We start from the raw sequence: 16,475 nt of genomic DNA, 5'->3' as shown, positions 1-16,475 counted from the left end.
GTAAGAGAGAGCTCTGCTTTTTCTTACTGACCCAGAAAGCAAAGCATAAGAATAAGAAAATGTAGATCCCATTTCCAAATTTTGAGTTAGTAATCTCAATCTCTAGTCATCATAGAAATAAGAGAAATGAGTCAGAATAGTCTTAATTCCATGGTGAGGAATAAGTAGAGGGGGAGAGGGAAAGAGGAGGGACAGAAGAAGGGAGAGAGGGAGGAAGGAGGAGGAAGAGCAAGGAAGTGGGGGAAGGAGGAGAAGAAGAAGGAGGAGGAGGAGATCTTTCATCTATGGAAATGGGGGGTGAAGATCTAAATGCTTTAAGAAACATCTACTCTGGAATCACCTGAGGTGTTTATTTAACCCTGAAAATTTTGGTTACTAAAAACCTACTAGGGCGCCTGGGTGGCTCCGTTGGTTAAGCACCTGCCTTCGGCTCGGGTCATGATCCTGGAGTCCCGGGATCGAGTCCCGCATCGGGCTCCCTGCTCAGCGAGGAGCCTGCTTCTCCCTCTGACCCTCCCCCCTCTCATGTACTCTCTCTCATTCTCGCTCTCTCAAATAAATAAATAACAAAAAAATAAAAAATAAAAAAAAATAAAAACCTACTAAACCCGTATCTCTTGGGTAATAGGGCAGGGAGATAGCCATAGAATTTCCATTTTAATTCTATCCTGGATGATTCTACTATAAAATAAAGTTAAAATGGCATAACCTAAGAGATATTAGAAAATATTAAGTAAAATCAAAAGGAGTACTTAAATTATTTTGAGCACTAACATGGAAAAGGAAGGAAAATTAAGGACAATTTGTCTATTGAAGTAAATAGAATCAGAACGTTTGCTTTTATACCTTTTAGGAATACAGTGTTGTATTATTCTGGGGCTTAAATGAAAATTTTTATTTAATTATCCCAAGCTTGAAACACTTGTTTGTTACTATAACAATGTAAACTGTCATTCAAAGAAGTAATTTTCTTTGTCCACTCTCATAGAAAAGAATGAGAGAGAAGCTTATTGTTGTTTTTTTTTAACTTACTGGTCTTTGTATCCAACAGTTTTATCAAATACTTCTTTAAAAAGTTAAGTAATTTCCCCAATCTTACTTTGCTGATGATTTTATCCATATATCTGAATATATACATACTTTTTATTTATTTTTTTTTAAAGATTTTATTTATTTATTTGAGAGAGAGAGAATGAGAGAGAGAGCACATGAGAGGGGGGAGGGTCAGCGGGAGGAGCAGACTCCCTGCAGAGCAGGGAGCCCGATGCGGGACTCGATCCCGGGACTCCAGGATCATGACCTGAGCCGAAGGCAGTCGCTTAACCAACTGAGCCACCCAGGCGCCCCTATACATACTTTTTATAATAAAGTTGTCAAATTCTATTAGGAAAAGTTATATTTATTTTTTCAGTTGTTAAGTGTTCACCAGTGACAGAACCAGAGAATGGGAGACTTACCAGTACTGCAGTGGAACTAGACCAAGACCATACTTTTGGACAAGTAGTACAATTTCAGTGTAATTCAGGCTTCAAGCTTGATGGGCCTGCAGAAATCCATTGCTCAGCAAATGGTGTTTGGAGTGGAGAAACACCGAAATGTGTGGGTAAGATACACTTACCATTCATGTGATTGAATGATTTTAGTTTTTCTCATGAAAATATGCATTTTCAAACATTGTGCATCCTAAAGAATATGAATAATACTAATAACTAACATTTACTGAGCACTTACTATTTGCCAGTAATTGATCCAAGTTCTTCACATGTGTCATTCCATTTTACCTTCAAAATGTCTGTGATTTATGCTCTATTTTATAATAAAGGAAACTGTGGTGCAAAAAAGTTAAATCTCATGCCCAAGGTTATCATGGCATAGATGGTAGAGTTAAGATTCAAACCTCGATCATCTGAAACCAAAGCCCATGGTCTTAACCATAATTAAATTATGATTGGTTTTCATGGCTCAAATAGACTAGTAAGCATTTCTGCTGCAAGTTTTAATATTGGCCTGTAGAATAGGCTTTCTTTTAATTTGAAAATGGAATAATTCATTATTTATTTCCACTGATGAATCATGATGACCTTCTGTGCTTAAATAATACTTCTAGAAGAGGGTCCTGTTTTATATATACACAGTGAGTTTAGATAAGTATGCGGAACTGAATTGCATCCACTAAATAAATTTTTGCCTTTTACAAAAAGTTCTATAGTAAATTCTAAGTTAAGATTTCTTTAGTTATAATACTGCTATGACCAGTCTGATGATTGGGGCTTTTGTAATGAAACATTATGGTCAATTTATTTAAAAGTGCCATACTTCATATTACCAGTATTTGCGCAGCAGAAATTTCTGCCATATTTATTTTTTAACATATCTAAAATCTCTTGATTATTTTCACTTTCCTAGTCTAGTCTATCCAACAGTGAGATGCAGAGAAAAGCATTCCTCTGCTTAAAACTCTTTCTAACCAAACTAGTTCCTCAAGTCAGTAATGGTAAACATATTTATATTCAACAGAGCAAATACTGTATATTCTAGAGGTTCACAGAGGGGGTTTCCTTCTTAAAACTAAATTTCTGTGATTAGTGAAACTTTCCTGGAATAACTAATGTATATGTTTCAAATGAAGTTGAGGAGGGGGCAGGCATACCAGTCACAGGAACATATGGAGAGGAATACAAATACAAGGCCTCTTCCATGAATATGAGGCTCCCCTGTTCTCATGTCCTTGGGGGCCCTTGTGTAGGATACAAGTAGGGGTAAGTCAGTGCCAGATTGAAGACAGGCCAGTACAAAGTTCTGAGGTGCTACGTGCTGTGCTGAAGAGTGTGGCTTTTACTCAGACTGAATTGGGAATCAATGGGGGATTCTAAATGGAGCAGTGAAGGGACAAGAAAAAAGGTTATTAAGTTACAAACAGAAAAACGGATTAGAAAGATCGGAGAATTGGATTTGGGAAATTAGTTATTGTTGCTGTAATCCCAGGGGGAAATGTTTGAGAGAAGATGGGGTCAAAGATGATGGCCAGTTTTTGTTTTTGTTTTTGTTTTTTTAGAAAATTTGAATGGATAGTGATGCTGCAAAAATCAATCAGTTACTTTTCAAAGGTGTTAGAACTTTTGTTTTGTTGACTGGTTTACCTAATGGAAACATAATTTGTGTCTTTAATATAACTATGTCTTTGACAAGGCCCTTTAATATATAACAAACATTTTGGAATTTAATTCCTTATATTTAGAAATTTCCTGCCAAGAGCCAGAAATTGTAAATGGACAGTCTACATCTCAGAAGAAAACTTACAGAGAAAATGAACGACTTCAATATAAATGTAACAAGGGTTATGAATACAGTGATAGAGGAGATGCTGTATGTACTAAATTTGGATGGACTCCAAGTCCTTCATGTAGAGGTAATGTTATATTTCTTTTCTATACATTTTTCTGTATATTTTATAAATTGTTTTCATTCATATACTCCTTAGAGTTAAGCAATTTATTTTTCTCACAATGGAGTATTAATGTTTACAGGGATCAACTATTATAAAGACAATATACTTAACATTTTGTGTGCAAGGTCCATTTTGAGAGCAATTAGTATAATTCTCTCATTCTGAAGATAGACATAAAAGGACCAAAAACGTTCAATAGCTCATTAAACAGTTGGTCTGTGGTCAAAAAGCAAGTCTAGAGCAGAGCCAGGGTTGTAATAGGCTTCCTAATTCCCAGGTATATACACTTCCCAGATTGCTCTTGTAAAGCCCAGCATTTAGCTATAAAAAGTAAATTATATAATACCAGATGAGGAAACCCTCCATTGACAATGGAATTAAGTGGAAATAACTGGAGATTTCATTAACCACAGACCTAATATGAATCAACAGTGATGATGATGCTGGGGAAAAAACAAAAACTCTTTTAGGCTTCAGAATGGAAGGATGTTGTACAGAGCCAGAATCCATCTCACCTGTGTTTGGTGTCCGCAAAAGTCTGGAATATTGTGTTCTACTTAGCCCACCTCATTTTAAAAGAGATGGTTTCAAACTATCGTGACCTAAAAGAGAGAATGTAGATAGTTGAGTTTAAGAAATCATATCATGAGAAGAATAGCAAGAAGATACAGTTATAGCATGGTAACAACTATGTTGAGATATTTGCAAACATTTATGGAAAAGAGTGAGTCAACTTCTGCTGAGGGCTGCAGCAGTGAGTGAAACAAGTAACAAGTGCTATCATACAGGAAATCAGAGGTCAAGTGCCTTTCTAAAAGGGTGAGTTTTACAGATATTGTCATGCTGTGGGCCAGGGTGGTGGGGAAATGGTGAGAAGAGTTGAACTCTTAAGAGCCCTCTGAATTTTTAATCATATGATTCATAATTACATGTATAAACCTTGTTTAATAATCCTCTTTTATAATAACTAGAGTTAGCTTTTGAGTCGATTTTATTCTTTTTTTAAAAATTTGGTTGAATTATATGTTAAAAAAAAAAGAAGATAGCAGGAAGGGAAAAATGAGGGGGGAAATCGGAGGGGGAGATGAACCATGAGAGACTATGGACTCTGAGAAAAAAAAACTGAGGGTTCTAGAGGGGAGGGGGATGGGGGGGATGGGTTAGCCTGGTGATGGGTATTAAAGAGGGCACGTACTGAATGGAGCACTGGGGTGTTATACGTGAACAATGAATCATGGAACACTACATCAAAAACTAATGATGTAATGTATGGTGATTAACATAACATAATAAAAAAAATTTGGTTGACTTTTTATAATTTTAAGTAAGCTCTATACTCAACATGGGGCTTGAACTCACAACCCTGAGATCAAGTGTCACATGCTCTGTCGACTGAGCCAGCCAGGCACTCCCTCCACCAAAAAAAAAAAAATTGGTTGAGTCCACAAACTCAAGAGCTCCTTGGAAAATACATCCTCCTACAATTGAGTGACCTTCACTTTCAGACATTATTAAGAAAATATTTTACAAAGAGGTTAATGAACATAGAACAGTGATCACTCACATTGGATCCATGTTCAGCTGGTGATGTGTAGAATTCAGCTGTTTGTCTTCATGGCAGTCACGGTTCCTACACAAAGAACGTGGGTGCACAAGTCCTCTGGCATTAACTTCTGCCATATGTTTTACTTCCAGAGCCCCACTTAAATATTTAGATTGTTAAATTATCCATCCAGTCATCAAAATATAACTTATAAACCATTTATTTTGTATCAGTCCCCTTGTCCTGTATAAACATTAGAATAAATCATCATTCCAAGTGTCAATGAACATTAGAATAAATCATCATTCCAGGTTTCAATGAAGTTACCTACTTCAAGGTAAGACCTCAGAATCTGAATTCAATTTTGCTTTGACATAAGTTAAAGTTTATTTCCTGTTTATGCTCACTTCCAATGTAGGTCTGAAGGGACTCTGCTCATTATATTAACTGTAAGAATCAAGGGATAGAGACATCATCTTTCCATGGCTTTCCTTAATCACTGCAGCTATGGAGAAGAGAACATAAAAAATCACAAAATGGCTTTTAAAACTTCCTCCCTGAAGGGAAACATGTTACTTTACACTCATTTCATTGTCTTATGCAAATCATAGGGCCATGTCTACCTCAAATGGGTGGGGATATGCAATCCTACCAAGTGTCTGGAAGGAAGAAACGTGGATGAGAACCACAGATGCCAAGGAAGTTGAAGAATCATTGGAAGGAATAGTCAAAGTGATATGTCATGAATTTATTGCCACATACGGGATATAATGATGTATGCAATGGCTTTGGAGAAAGAGGATTCAGTAGTCCAGGGGGCACAGATATATCATATGAGACTTATAGTGGTAGGACATGAGTGATATGGTGGGAAGGATATGAGACTATATTCATTTTAATCCCCTTTTGTGCTGGGATAGGGACAAAAAAATAATATCCACTGCCTTTATTTTTATGTACTTGATTATTTTAATGGATATATTTAATGGCTACATTATCCACGTGTCCTTTTTTTTTTTTTTTTTTCCAGAAGTAACATGTACTTCTCCTCATATTCCAAATGGTGTCTACAGACCTCAAGCCATCCAATACAGAACGGGAGATGAAATCACATATTACTGTAAAAGTGGCTTTTATCCTGCAACCCCTGTAAGTACGGCAACATGCACTAGTTCAAGCTGGCAACCTCCTCCAAGATGTACTTGTAAGTTCCATTCATATCTTGACCTACTTCTTAATTCTGAAATTACTGTCTCTTAAACAACAACAACAAAAATGGGGACACAATAAATCCAAATATTTGCCTTACCGTGTATGTAAAGCAGAGGCTACAGAGACATTCTTTTCTCTTCAAAGTAGACAATTTTTTTTAAGATTTTATTTATTTATTTGACAGAGAGAGACACAGCGAGAGAGGGAACACAAGCAGGGGGAGTGGGAGAGGGAGAAACAGGCTTCCCGCGGAGCAGGGAGACTGCCACGGGGCTTGATCCCAGCACCCTGGGATCATGACCTGAGCCAAAGGCAGATGCTTAACAACTGAGCCACCAGGCGCCCCAAAGTAGACAATTCTAAGCAGGATCAAAAACATGGTTTTGAATATTAAAAATTCTTTACTTTTTGCTATTTAATGTTAAATATGCATGTGTGTAAACATATATTTCTCTAATTTAATTCTAATATCTGAACTAAAACATTTGGTAAGACTAGTGTCATCTAACACCTAATGTGTTAGTTATTTATTTAGGTGTAACAAATTTCCCTCAAAATATATTGGCTTCAAACAACAAACTTTTATCACCTCAGAGTTTCTATGGGTCAGGAATCTGGGAGTGGCTTAACTAGCTAGTTCTGAACCAGACACTTCTTGTGTTGTAGTCAAGATGTTGACCTAGGCTACAGTCAGGTGATGGCTTGGCTGGGCTGGAGGACTGCCTCTAAGATGGCTCACTCATCAGGTTTTTGGCAGGAAGCCTCAGTACCTTACTGCATGGGCATCTCCATAGGCTACTTATAGAGCAGCTAACTTTCTCCAGAGCTTGTGATCTGAGAGAGAGAGATGGAACCCACTTACAAACTAGTCATGCATTGTCTCTTTAAGCCATATCTAGTCTTTAGAAGTGAGTCTTTAAGTCCAGCATACTCAAGGGGAGGAGAATTAGGCTCCACTTTTTGGAGGGAGGAGAAGACACTGTAGAATTTTCTAAAGCCATCCCATGTAGCAAAATGCCACTCAATTCAACAAGGTACTGTATATTATTTCTGGGGGGTGTTTCCTCTGCCCTTTTCTGTCTGTCTCCATTATTATATTCCTTTTCTTTACATATTGCAGTTGGTTGTAAAGGTATACCACACTTAAACTGGATAATACATGAATAAAAAATGTAATGATGCAAATAATAGGTCAATGGTCTTGATATTAATTCTAGGCATAAGTCCGAAATGAATTTTCAAATCAAAAGACCCTTAAAGAAGATCCCATCATCAGTATGAAACAGACTTTAATGTGTAAAACAATTATAATGAAAATATTGATTGATTGAGATGTAATTGACATATAACATTATCTTAGTTTTAAGTGTGCAACACGATTTGATATTTGTATATACTGTGAAATAATTACAAACACAATTCTAGTTAAATCCATCACCACACATACTTATAAATTTTTTTCCTTGTTAGATAAACTTTTAAGATCTACTCTCTTAACAACTTTCAAATATACAATGTGGTATTAATAACTAGAGTCACCAGGCTGTACATTACATCCCTGTAATTTAATTATTTTATTACTGGAAGTTTGTACTTTTTGGTCCCCTTTGCCCATTTCTCCCACCCCCATGCCTTGCCTCTAGCAACCACCAATCTATTCTCTTTATCTAAGATTTTGGTATATTCAGATTCTAAGTATAGCTCATATGGTATTTTTCTTTGATTTATTTCACTTAGCATATTGCCCTCAAAGTCCATCCATGTCGTCACAAATGGCAATATTTCCTTCTTTTTTGACTGAATAGTTTATATATATGTCACATTTTCCTTATGCGTTCATCGAGCAATGGACACTTAGATTGCTTCCATATCTTGGCTATTATAAATAATGCTGCAGTGAACATGGGGTATGTATGGCTTTTCGAGCTAGTGTTTTCCTTTCTTTCAGATAAATACCCGGAAGTGGAATTGCTGGATCATATGGTAGTTCTATTAATTACTTGAGAAATCATACTGTTCCCACAGTGACTGCACCAATCTACATTCCCACTAACAATGCAGAAATGTTCCCTTTCTCTACATCCTCACCAACACTTGTTATTTTTTTCTTTTTGATGACAGCCATTTTAACAAGTGTGAAGTAATATCTTATTGTGATTTCAATTTACATTTCTCTGATGATAAGTGAAGTTGAGTATCTTTTCATATGCTTGTTGCCCATCTATATTTCTTCTTTAGAAAAATGTCTATTCAGATCCTCTGCCCATGTTTTATTCAGATTGGGCTTTTTGTTGTTGTTGTTGTTGTTGTTGTTGTTGTTATTGAATTGTATGAGTTTTTAAAGTATATTTTGGATATTTACCCTTTATCAGATATATGATTTGCAAATATTTTCTCCTATTCAGTAGGTTGCCTTTTTAGTTTGTTGATGATTTCCTTTGCTATGCAGAAGTTTTTAGTTTAATGCAGTCCCACTTGTTTAGTTTTGCCTGTGTTGCCTTTGCTTTTGGTGTCAAATCTAAAAAATAATTGCCGGGCGCCTGGGTGGCTCAGTTGGTTAAGCGACTGCCTTCGGCTCAGGTCATGATCCTGGAGTCCCTGGATCGAGTCCCGCATCGGGCTCCCTGCTCGGCGGGGAGTCTGCTTCTCCCTCTGACCCTCCCCCCTCTCATGTGCTCTCTCTCATTCTCTCTCTCTCAAATAAATAAATAAAATCTTAAAAAATAAAAAATAAATAAAATAAATAAATAAAAAATAATTGCCAAGACCAATGTCAAAGAGCTTATCCCCTATGTTTTCTTCTAGGAGTTTTATTGTTTCAGGTCTTACATTCAAGTCTTTAATCCATTCTGTGTTAGTTTTGGTATATGGTGTAGATGGTGGTCCAGATTCATTCTTTTGCATGTGGCTGTCCAGTTTTCTCAACACCATTTATTGAAGAGAATGTCCTCTACCCACTGTGTATTCTTGGCTTCTTTATCATAAACTATCTGACCTTATATGCATGAGTTTATTTCTAGGCTGTCTGTTCCATTGAACTATGTGTCTGTTATTATGCCAATACCGTACTGTTTTGATTACTGTAACTTTGTAATATAGTTTAAAACCTAGAAGTATGATGCCTCTAGCTTTGTTCATTTTCAAGATTTCTTTGACTATTTGGATTCTTTTGTGGCTCCAAACAAATTTTAGGATTGTTTGTTCTATTTCTGTGAAAAATGCCATTGGAATTTTGATAGGAATTGTATTGAATCTATAGATTGTTTGGGTGGTATGGACATTTTAACAATATTAACCCTTCCAATCCATGAACATGGACTACCTTTCATTTATTTGTGTCTTCACTTTATTTCATCATTGTCTTATAGTTTTCAGGGTACAGATTTTTCACCTCCTTGGATAGATTTATTCCTAGATATTTTATCCTTTTTGATGCTATTGTAAATGGGATTGTTTTCTTAATTTCTCTTTCTGATTGTTTATTATTAGTGTATAGAAACACACCAGATTTTTGTACATTGATTTGTATCCTGCAACTTCACCAAATTCATTTATTAATTCAAACAAGTTTTGGTGGTGTTTTTAGGGTTTTCTGTGTATACTATCACATCATCTGAAAATAGTGAAAGTTTTACTTCTTCCTTTCTGAGTGGATGCCTTTTATTTCTTTTTCTTGCCTAATTACTCTAGCTAAGACTTCTAATAATATGTTCAATAAAAGTCGTGAGAGTAAGCATTCTTATCTTTTTCCTGATCTTAGAGGAAAAGCTTTTTACTATTGAGTATAAAGATGGTGTGAGCTGGTCATATATAGGCTTTATACATTGAGGTATGTTCCCTCTACACCCACTTTGTTAAAAGTTTCATCATAAAAATTGTTTAATTTTATCAAATGCATTTTGTGCATCTATTGAGATGATGATCATATGCTTTTTATACTTCATTTTGTTAATGTGGTGCATCACATTGATTTGTGGATATTGAACCATCCTTGCATCCCTGGAATGAATCCTACTTGATCAAAGTGTATTATCCTTTTAATGTATTGTTGAATTCAGTTTGCTAATATTTTGTTGAAGATTTTTACACCTATGTTTTCAGGTATTGGCCTGTAATTGTCTTTTCTTCTGGTGTCTTTCTCTGGTTTGGGTATCGGGTAACACTGGCCTCATAAAATGACTTTGGAAGTGTTCCCTCCTCTTCTATATTTTTGAAGAGTTACAAAATGATTGGCATTAATCCTTTTTAAATGTTGGTAGAATTTACCAGTGAAGCCATCTGGTCTTGGACTTTTGTTTGTTGGGAGGTTTTTGATTACTGATTTAATCTCCTTGCTAGTAATTGGTCTTTCAGATTTTCTATTTCTTCATGATTCAGTCTTGGTAGGTTGTATATTTCTAGGAATTTATCCATCTCTTCTATGTTGTCCAATTTATTGGTGTATAATTGTTCATAGTAGTCTCTTATGAGCCTTTATATTTCTCTGATATCAGTTGTATGTATCCTCTTTCATTTCTGATTATATATATATATCATTTCTGATATATATATCTGATTATAAATATAATCAGAAAAGATATTTGATATAATTTCAATCTTCTTAATATTATTAAGACTTGTTTTGTGATATAACATATGTCTATCATGAAGGATGTTCCATGTGTACTTGATAAGAGTTTGTATTCTGATAGTTTTAGATGGATGTTCTGTGTATGTCTGTTAAGTCCATTTGGTCTAACATGTCGCTTTATGTCAGTGTCTCCTGATAGATTTTCTGTCTGAATGATCTATCCACTAATGAAAGAGGGAGTATTAATTATTGTATTGCTGTCTATTTCTCCCTTTATTTCTGTTCATATTTGCTTTACATTTTAGGAGCTCCTATGTTGACTGCTTAAAATTTACAAGTATTATATCCTCTTGTGGGATGAGCCCCTCTATGTAATGACTACCTTTGTCTTTTATTTCAGTCTTTGCTTTAAAGTCTATTTTGTCTGATATAAGTGTAAATACACTAGTTTTTTTCTTTTTTCCTTTTTTTTTTTTTTTTTTTTTTGGTTTTTGTTTGCATGGAATATCTTTTTCTATCCCCTCACTTTCAGTCTATGTGTCCTTACATCTGAACTGAGCCTCTTGTAGGCAGCATATAGATGGGTCCTTTTTTTTTTTTTTTAATCTATTCAGCCATGTTATATCTTTTGATTAGAAGATTTAGTACATTTATATTTAAAGTCATTATTGATAGGTGTACACTTATTGCCACTTTGTTATTTGTTTTCCCACTGTTTTGTAATTTCTCTGGTCCTTTCTTCTTCTCTTGCTTTATTCCTTTGTGATTTTATTATTCTCTGTAGAGTATGCTTAGATTCCTTTGTCTTTAACTTCTGTGCATCTACCAAAGGTTTTTGCTTTGTGGTTACCAAAAGACTTACATAAAACAACTTATATTTATAACACTCTACTTAACGTTGATTATGTTCTAAAGCTCTACCATTTTACTCCCCCCATGTTTATATTTTTGATGTCACAATTTACTATGTTTGTGCATCCTTTAATAAATTATCATAGTTATACATATTTTTACTTCTTTTGTCTCTTTAACCTTCTTCCTAACTTTATAAGTGATCAACCCTTACAATATTAGATTATGCTGAATTTTACTATATATTTGCCTTTACCAATGAGATTTATACATATATATGTTTTCCTGTTAATAACTAGCACCCTTTTACCTCAACCTTAAGAATCCCATTTAACAGTTCTTATAATGTTGGTCTAGTGATGATTAACTTCTTTAGCTTTTGCTTGTCTTGTAAACATTTTAATCTCTCTATGTAGCAAGTTGTTTCTCTTGCTGCTTTTGAGATTCTTCCCCTGTCTTTAACTTTTGACAGTTCAACTATAATGTGTATTGGCGTGGGTTTCTTTGAGTTCATCTTATTTGCAACTCCGTAGGTTTCCTGGATCTGTATGTCTATTTCCTTCCCCAGGTTAGGAAAATTTTCAGTCCCTATTTCTTCAAATAAGTTTCTGCCCCTTTCTCTCTTCTTCTTCTGGGACTCTTATAGTGTGAATTTGGTCTGCTGATGTTGTCCCATCATTCCCCACCTTTACTCTTTTGTATTCCTTTTTCTTTCTGCTGCTTTGATTCAGTGAGTTCCACTATCCTGTCTTCCTGATCCTTTCGGGGAGGATCAAAGTTGGCCTTCCACTATCCTGTTCCCAATCCTTTCTTCTGCTTTCTCTGGTCTGCTATTGAAACTTTTTACTCTATTTTTCAGTACAATTATTGTATTCCCCAGCTCTGTGACTTCTACTTGGTACTTTCTTCTATTTTCTATCTTTGTTGGAATTCTTACTATGTTTATCCGTTCTTCTCCCAAGCTTAGTGAGCATCTTTATAACCATTATTTTCAACTCTTTATCAAGTAAACCACTTATTTTCATTCTATCAGAGCTTTTTCTGAGGTTTTATCTTGTTCGTTCACTTTGAATATATTCTTCTGTTTCTTCATTTTCCTTGATTCTCTGTTTATTTCTGTGCATGAGATAAAAACAGCCACCTCTCCTAGTCTTGAAAGAATGGCCTCACTTAGAAGATGACCATTATTGTTTAACACTGCCCTGCTTTTGGTTATCTCTCAAGCCTTGTGATTGTCCATCACCCTACTTTATGTTAAGTGGCTCTCAGTAGCTGAGAGTGTGCCAAGACCTGGACAGTGTCCCAAAGGGGAGGATCTCAGTTAGCACCTAGATTCAGGCTTATAGGAAGCCAGGTCCTCAGGCAGCAATGTTTAATGTATGCAAATATACCTCTTTCAGGGGAAGACTGGGAGATGGGCATTTCTGTCTGCTCCTTCTGAACTGAACAATGGAGTGATAGCCAGTTAAGAACTGTTTCTTTCTCTACCACCATCTCTTTGAATTCACGAATACAAACCCTGCTGGCCACCAAGGGCAGGCAATCAAAGGCCAATACCTGGGCAGCAATCACAAAAACCAGGGCACCATATGCAAAAGCTGGACAGCAGATGCGTGTATGAGCTCCCTTCTAGAAGATACCAGCACTCTGGAGTGCAGCAAAGAGAGAGATGTGATCTCTAGAGGTCTCTGGGAGGATTACAGTTGGCCTTTAGTTTAATTAGAAGCCTGCCTCTCAGGACTCAGTTATGAAGATAGGCCAATAGGCCTCTTTTGCAAGAAAAAATAGATTCCTTAGTCTCCTGCCTCTCTGCTGTGCCCTGGGGTGGTAGCTGGTTTAGAATTCTTTCCCCATTTGTTGCAGTCCTATAGGACCACAATCATAAGCCCAGCTGGCCACCAGAGGAAGGCAGTCTAGAGGAATACCCTAGCTGGGAATCACTAAAGCCAGGGCACCATGGAAAAGAACAAGCTTCTTTCCTGGAGATACCATTGACCTAGAGCGAGGCAGAGGAAGATCACAAAGTTGGCCTCCACTGGCCTATCCCCCAGAGAACACCTATGTAGGCCCCTAGGTGTGTGCCAAACCAGAAGCCTGCTCCTCAGGCTGAAACTTCAGGAAAGGTTAGCAGTCCTCTTTCGTAGGAAGACTGAGATCATAGTTCAGTCTGTATCTACAGTGTGCCTTGGGGGTGGTATTTTCTAAGGAAAATATTTAGTCATGTTTATGGTGGGCTTATGGAAATGGTAGATCAGTTCAACTGTATCTGGGTCCCAGCAAGGTTATTCCCAAGGGACCTTATGAAGTTCTTTTGGACAAGATGGGGAAATTGACCAGTTAGATGGTTTATGAGATAGTTGGTAATTTCATTAAATAACCTTACCCAAGTATCAGATTCAGGACTTTGTTCTCAGGACTATTTTCATGACTCATTTCTGTTATCATAGAGTTTAATTTGTTTATGGGAAATAGTACAAATTTACAAGTGGAATTTCTCAGGATAATGATAGTGAATCTGCATTAGCACAGATTCATTCTTCAAAAAGAATCCTATGTGCTAGGTTGAATCTAATAACATGACATTTAGTAGTGACAACTATAAGATACTGGGCTTAGGTCAAAGGAATCAGCTGTACAAGTACAGACAGATTAGAAATATTTTTTGAATTATTTAGTATTTGGGGTGCTTGGAGGCCTCAGTTGGTTAAGTATCTGACTCCTAATTTCAGCTCAGGTCTTGATCTCAGGGTCATGAGTTCAAGCCCCACATTGGGCCCCATGCTGGGTGTGGAGCCTACTTAAAAAAAATTAGTGAATATTTTAAACAATTTTGAGATTAATTTGAGTCAAAACTATGATAGAACCACCAGGACTGTTTGTAAGACCACAACGTGCATTGATAGGAGTCTAAGGTAAAATGAGGCTCTTCTAAGTCTTGCCAATCTCAGTGCTGATCAGACCATATGTGAAATATTATATTTACTTCAGAGATGATCTTGTTAGAGTATAAAAACATATTTAAGTGTGCCCATATGAAAGAGGAAGATAGTAAAGGGGTCCCAGCTTGTCATAATAATAATACCCACTTTTAATTTTATCCCCTTTGCATACCTTTTGAAAAGAAATCTCAGCAGTCTGTTTTCTTTAATTCATATCCTTTGAAACACCGTAATAGGTGGATAACTGTAGTTGTTCTGAAATCGGACCACCAGGATTCAAATCTCTCCTTTACAATTTCACAGCTAATTTAATTGAGTTCTTTAAGACTCAGTTCCTGCAAATCCAAAGACTGAAGCTTGCCCAAGGTAGAATTTTTGTTAAATGACACACATCTTGATGTACCACGATGAAATTCATTCAAGAGATAGAGAAAATAATCTAAATATTCAAAAATTACTAGGGGGGAAAAAAACCCTAGAACGTTGCTTAAAAGGTATAAGAGTAAATGAGCATTTTAATCTTAACATTGGAAGCTTAAAAAGAGTGGGGAAAAAATCTTTCAATGAGAGCTATGGAGGTCAAGAATCTATACCTACAGAAGGCATCATTTACAAATCTTTATTAAAGGGGCACCTGGATGGCTCAGTTGGTTAAGCCTCTGCCTTTGGCTCAGGTCATGATCCCTGGGTCCTGCTCAGTGGGGAGTCTGCTTCTCTCTCTGTCCCTCCCCACCCCTGGTGCACACACTCTCTCTCTCAAATAAATAAGTAAAATCTTTTAAAAAATCTTTATTAAAGAAAAACAGTATATGCAAGGATTCAAAGTGTATAATCCACATAACACGTCTGCAAAACTACTAGAAAATTTCTCTAATCAAACAAAAAAGAAAATGGATCAGTGAACTTAAGTAAGATGAAGATGATAATGAATACTTGTGTGTGTGTATGTGTGTGTGTATGTGTGTGCTGGAACTGTTGTTCATGTGTTGCACAAGATTCCTTGCAATCGAATCATTAAATGGAAATAAAACTAACAGTCTGGCATTAAAAGTACTAGATTATCTCTAAATCATCCAACAAAAAGGGAAACTTTTTCTAGAAAATACTATATATAAATGTGTTATAAACAACAGAACACTTGAACATATATGTCAAAAATATTCAATTTATAAGAATAACTCAATAAAATACAATTATATTATACCTCAATAAAAATAAGACATTTTAGTGTTTAAAAAGAATCAAACTATAATGGCATCAAATATTCACTTTTATTCTAAAATATACATATTATGACTTATATGACATATTTGAAAGCATCTCCTATATATGGTATATATGACATATTATGTAAATGTGACATATTTTTAAACACCTCATGTACATGATATATACATATTATGACATATGTCACATTGTATGTGATATATATGTTATATATGTGTCAAATATACCATATATAGTATGACATATTATGTATGAAATATGTCATATATATTATTATGTATGTATGACATATTTTAAAATACCTCGTTCTCCAATTAAAATTAGTAATAACAATCAAATGTTTGCCATAATCTTAATTAACTATTTAGATATTAAGAAATATTCTTAGTCCATTTCTTTGATTAAATAAAAAGAGGAAAACTTGCCTCAATGACTGGTTTCAGGCATTAATAAGAATATTATTTTTCTGTATAATGTGGCAGATGGAAAATTTTTGTGTTTCTCTATATTTCTTACACTATTTACGGTAAGTAGAAAAATAAATTAATGAATGTTAATCTACAGAAAAATCCCACTATCTCCCTACATTGAGTTGGTTTGAGAAGAAAAGGCAGGGCTCTGATTTCTGTTGAGAACAGAAAAGAAAGGAAAAGAAGATAGATGATCTGAGCAATAAAATCAGTA

The 16,475-nt window shown here is 35.6% G+C and overlaps 1 protein-coding gene across 5 annotated transcripts in view; it reads left to right on the top strand.

The window, feature by feature from the left end:
* Positions 1-16,475, top strand: part of LOC118530817 (complement factor H-like) — a 140,548-nt gene that overhangs the window by 62,840 nt on the left and 61,233 nt on the right. For 4 of the 5 annotated variants that reach the window (XM_078078330.1, XM_078078329.1, XM_078078327.1 and 1 more), the window contains exons 5-7: positions 1,412-1,603; positions 3,239-3,409; positions 6,022-6,195. In XM_078078330.1, coding sequence (XP_077934456.1) covers positions 1,412-1,603; positions 3,239-3,409; positions 6,022-6,195 — 537 coding nt within the window. The remainder of the gene's footprint in view (positions 1-1,411; positions 1,604-3,238; positions 3,410-6,021; positions 6,196-16,475) is intronic. The other variant, XM_078078331.1, reaches the window with a different exon arrangement.

Source organism: Halichoerus grypus, chromosome 7 (assembly GCF_964656455.1).
Source record: "Halichoerus grypus chromosome 7, mHalGry1.hap1.1, whole genome shotgun sequence".
Taxonomy (NCBI): Eukaryota; Metazoa; Chordata; class Mammalia; order Carnivora; family Phocidae; genus Halichoerus; species Halichoerus grypus.
The sequence above is the reverse complement of the archived record's forward strand: the minus strand, read 5'-3'. Positions and strand labels throughout refer to the sequence as shown.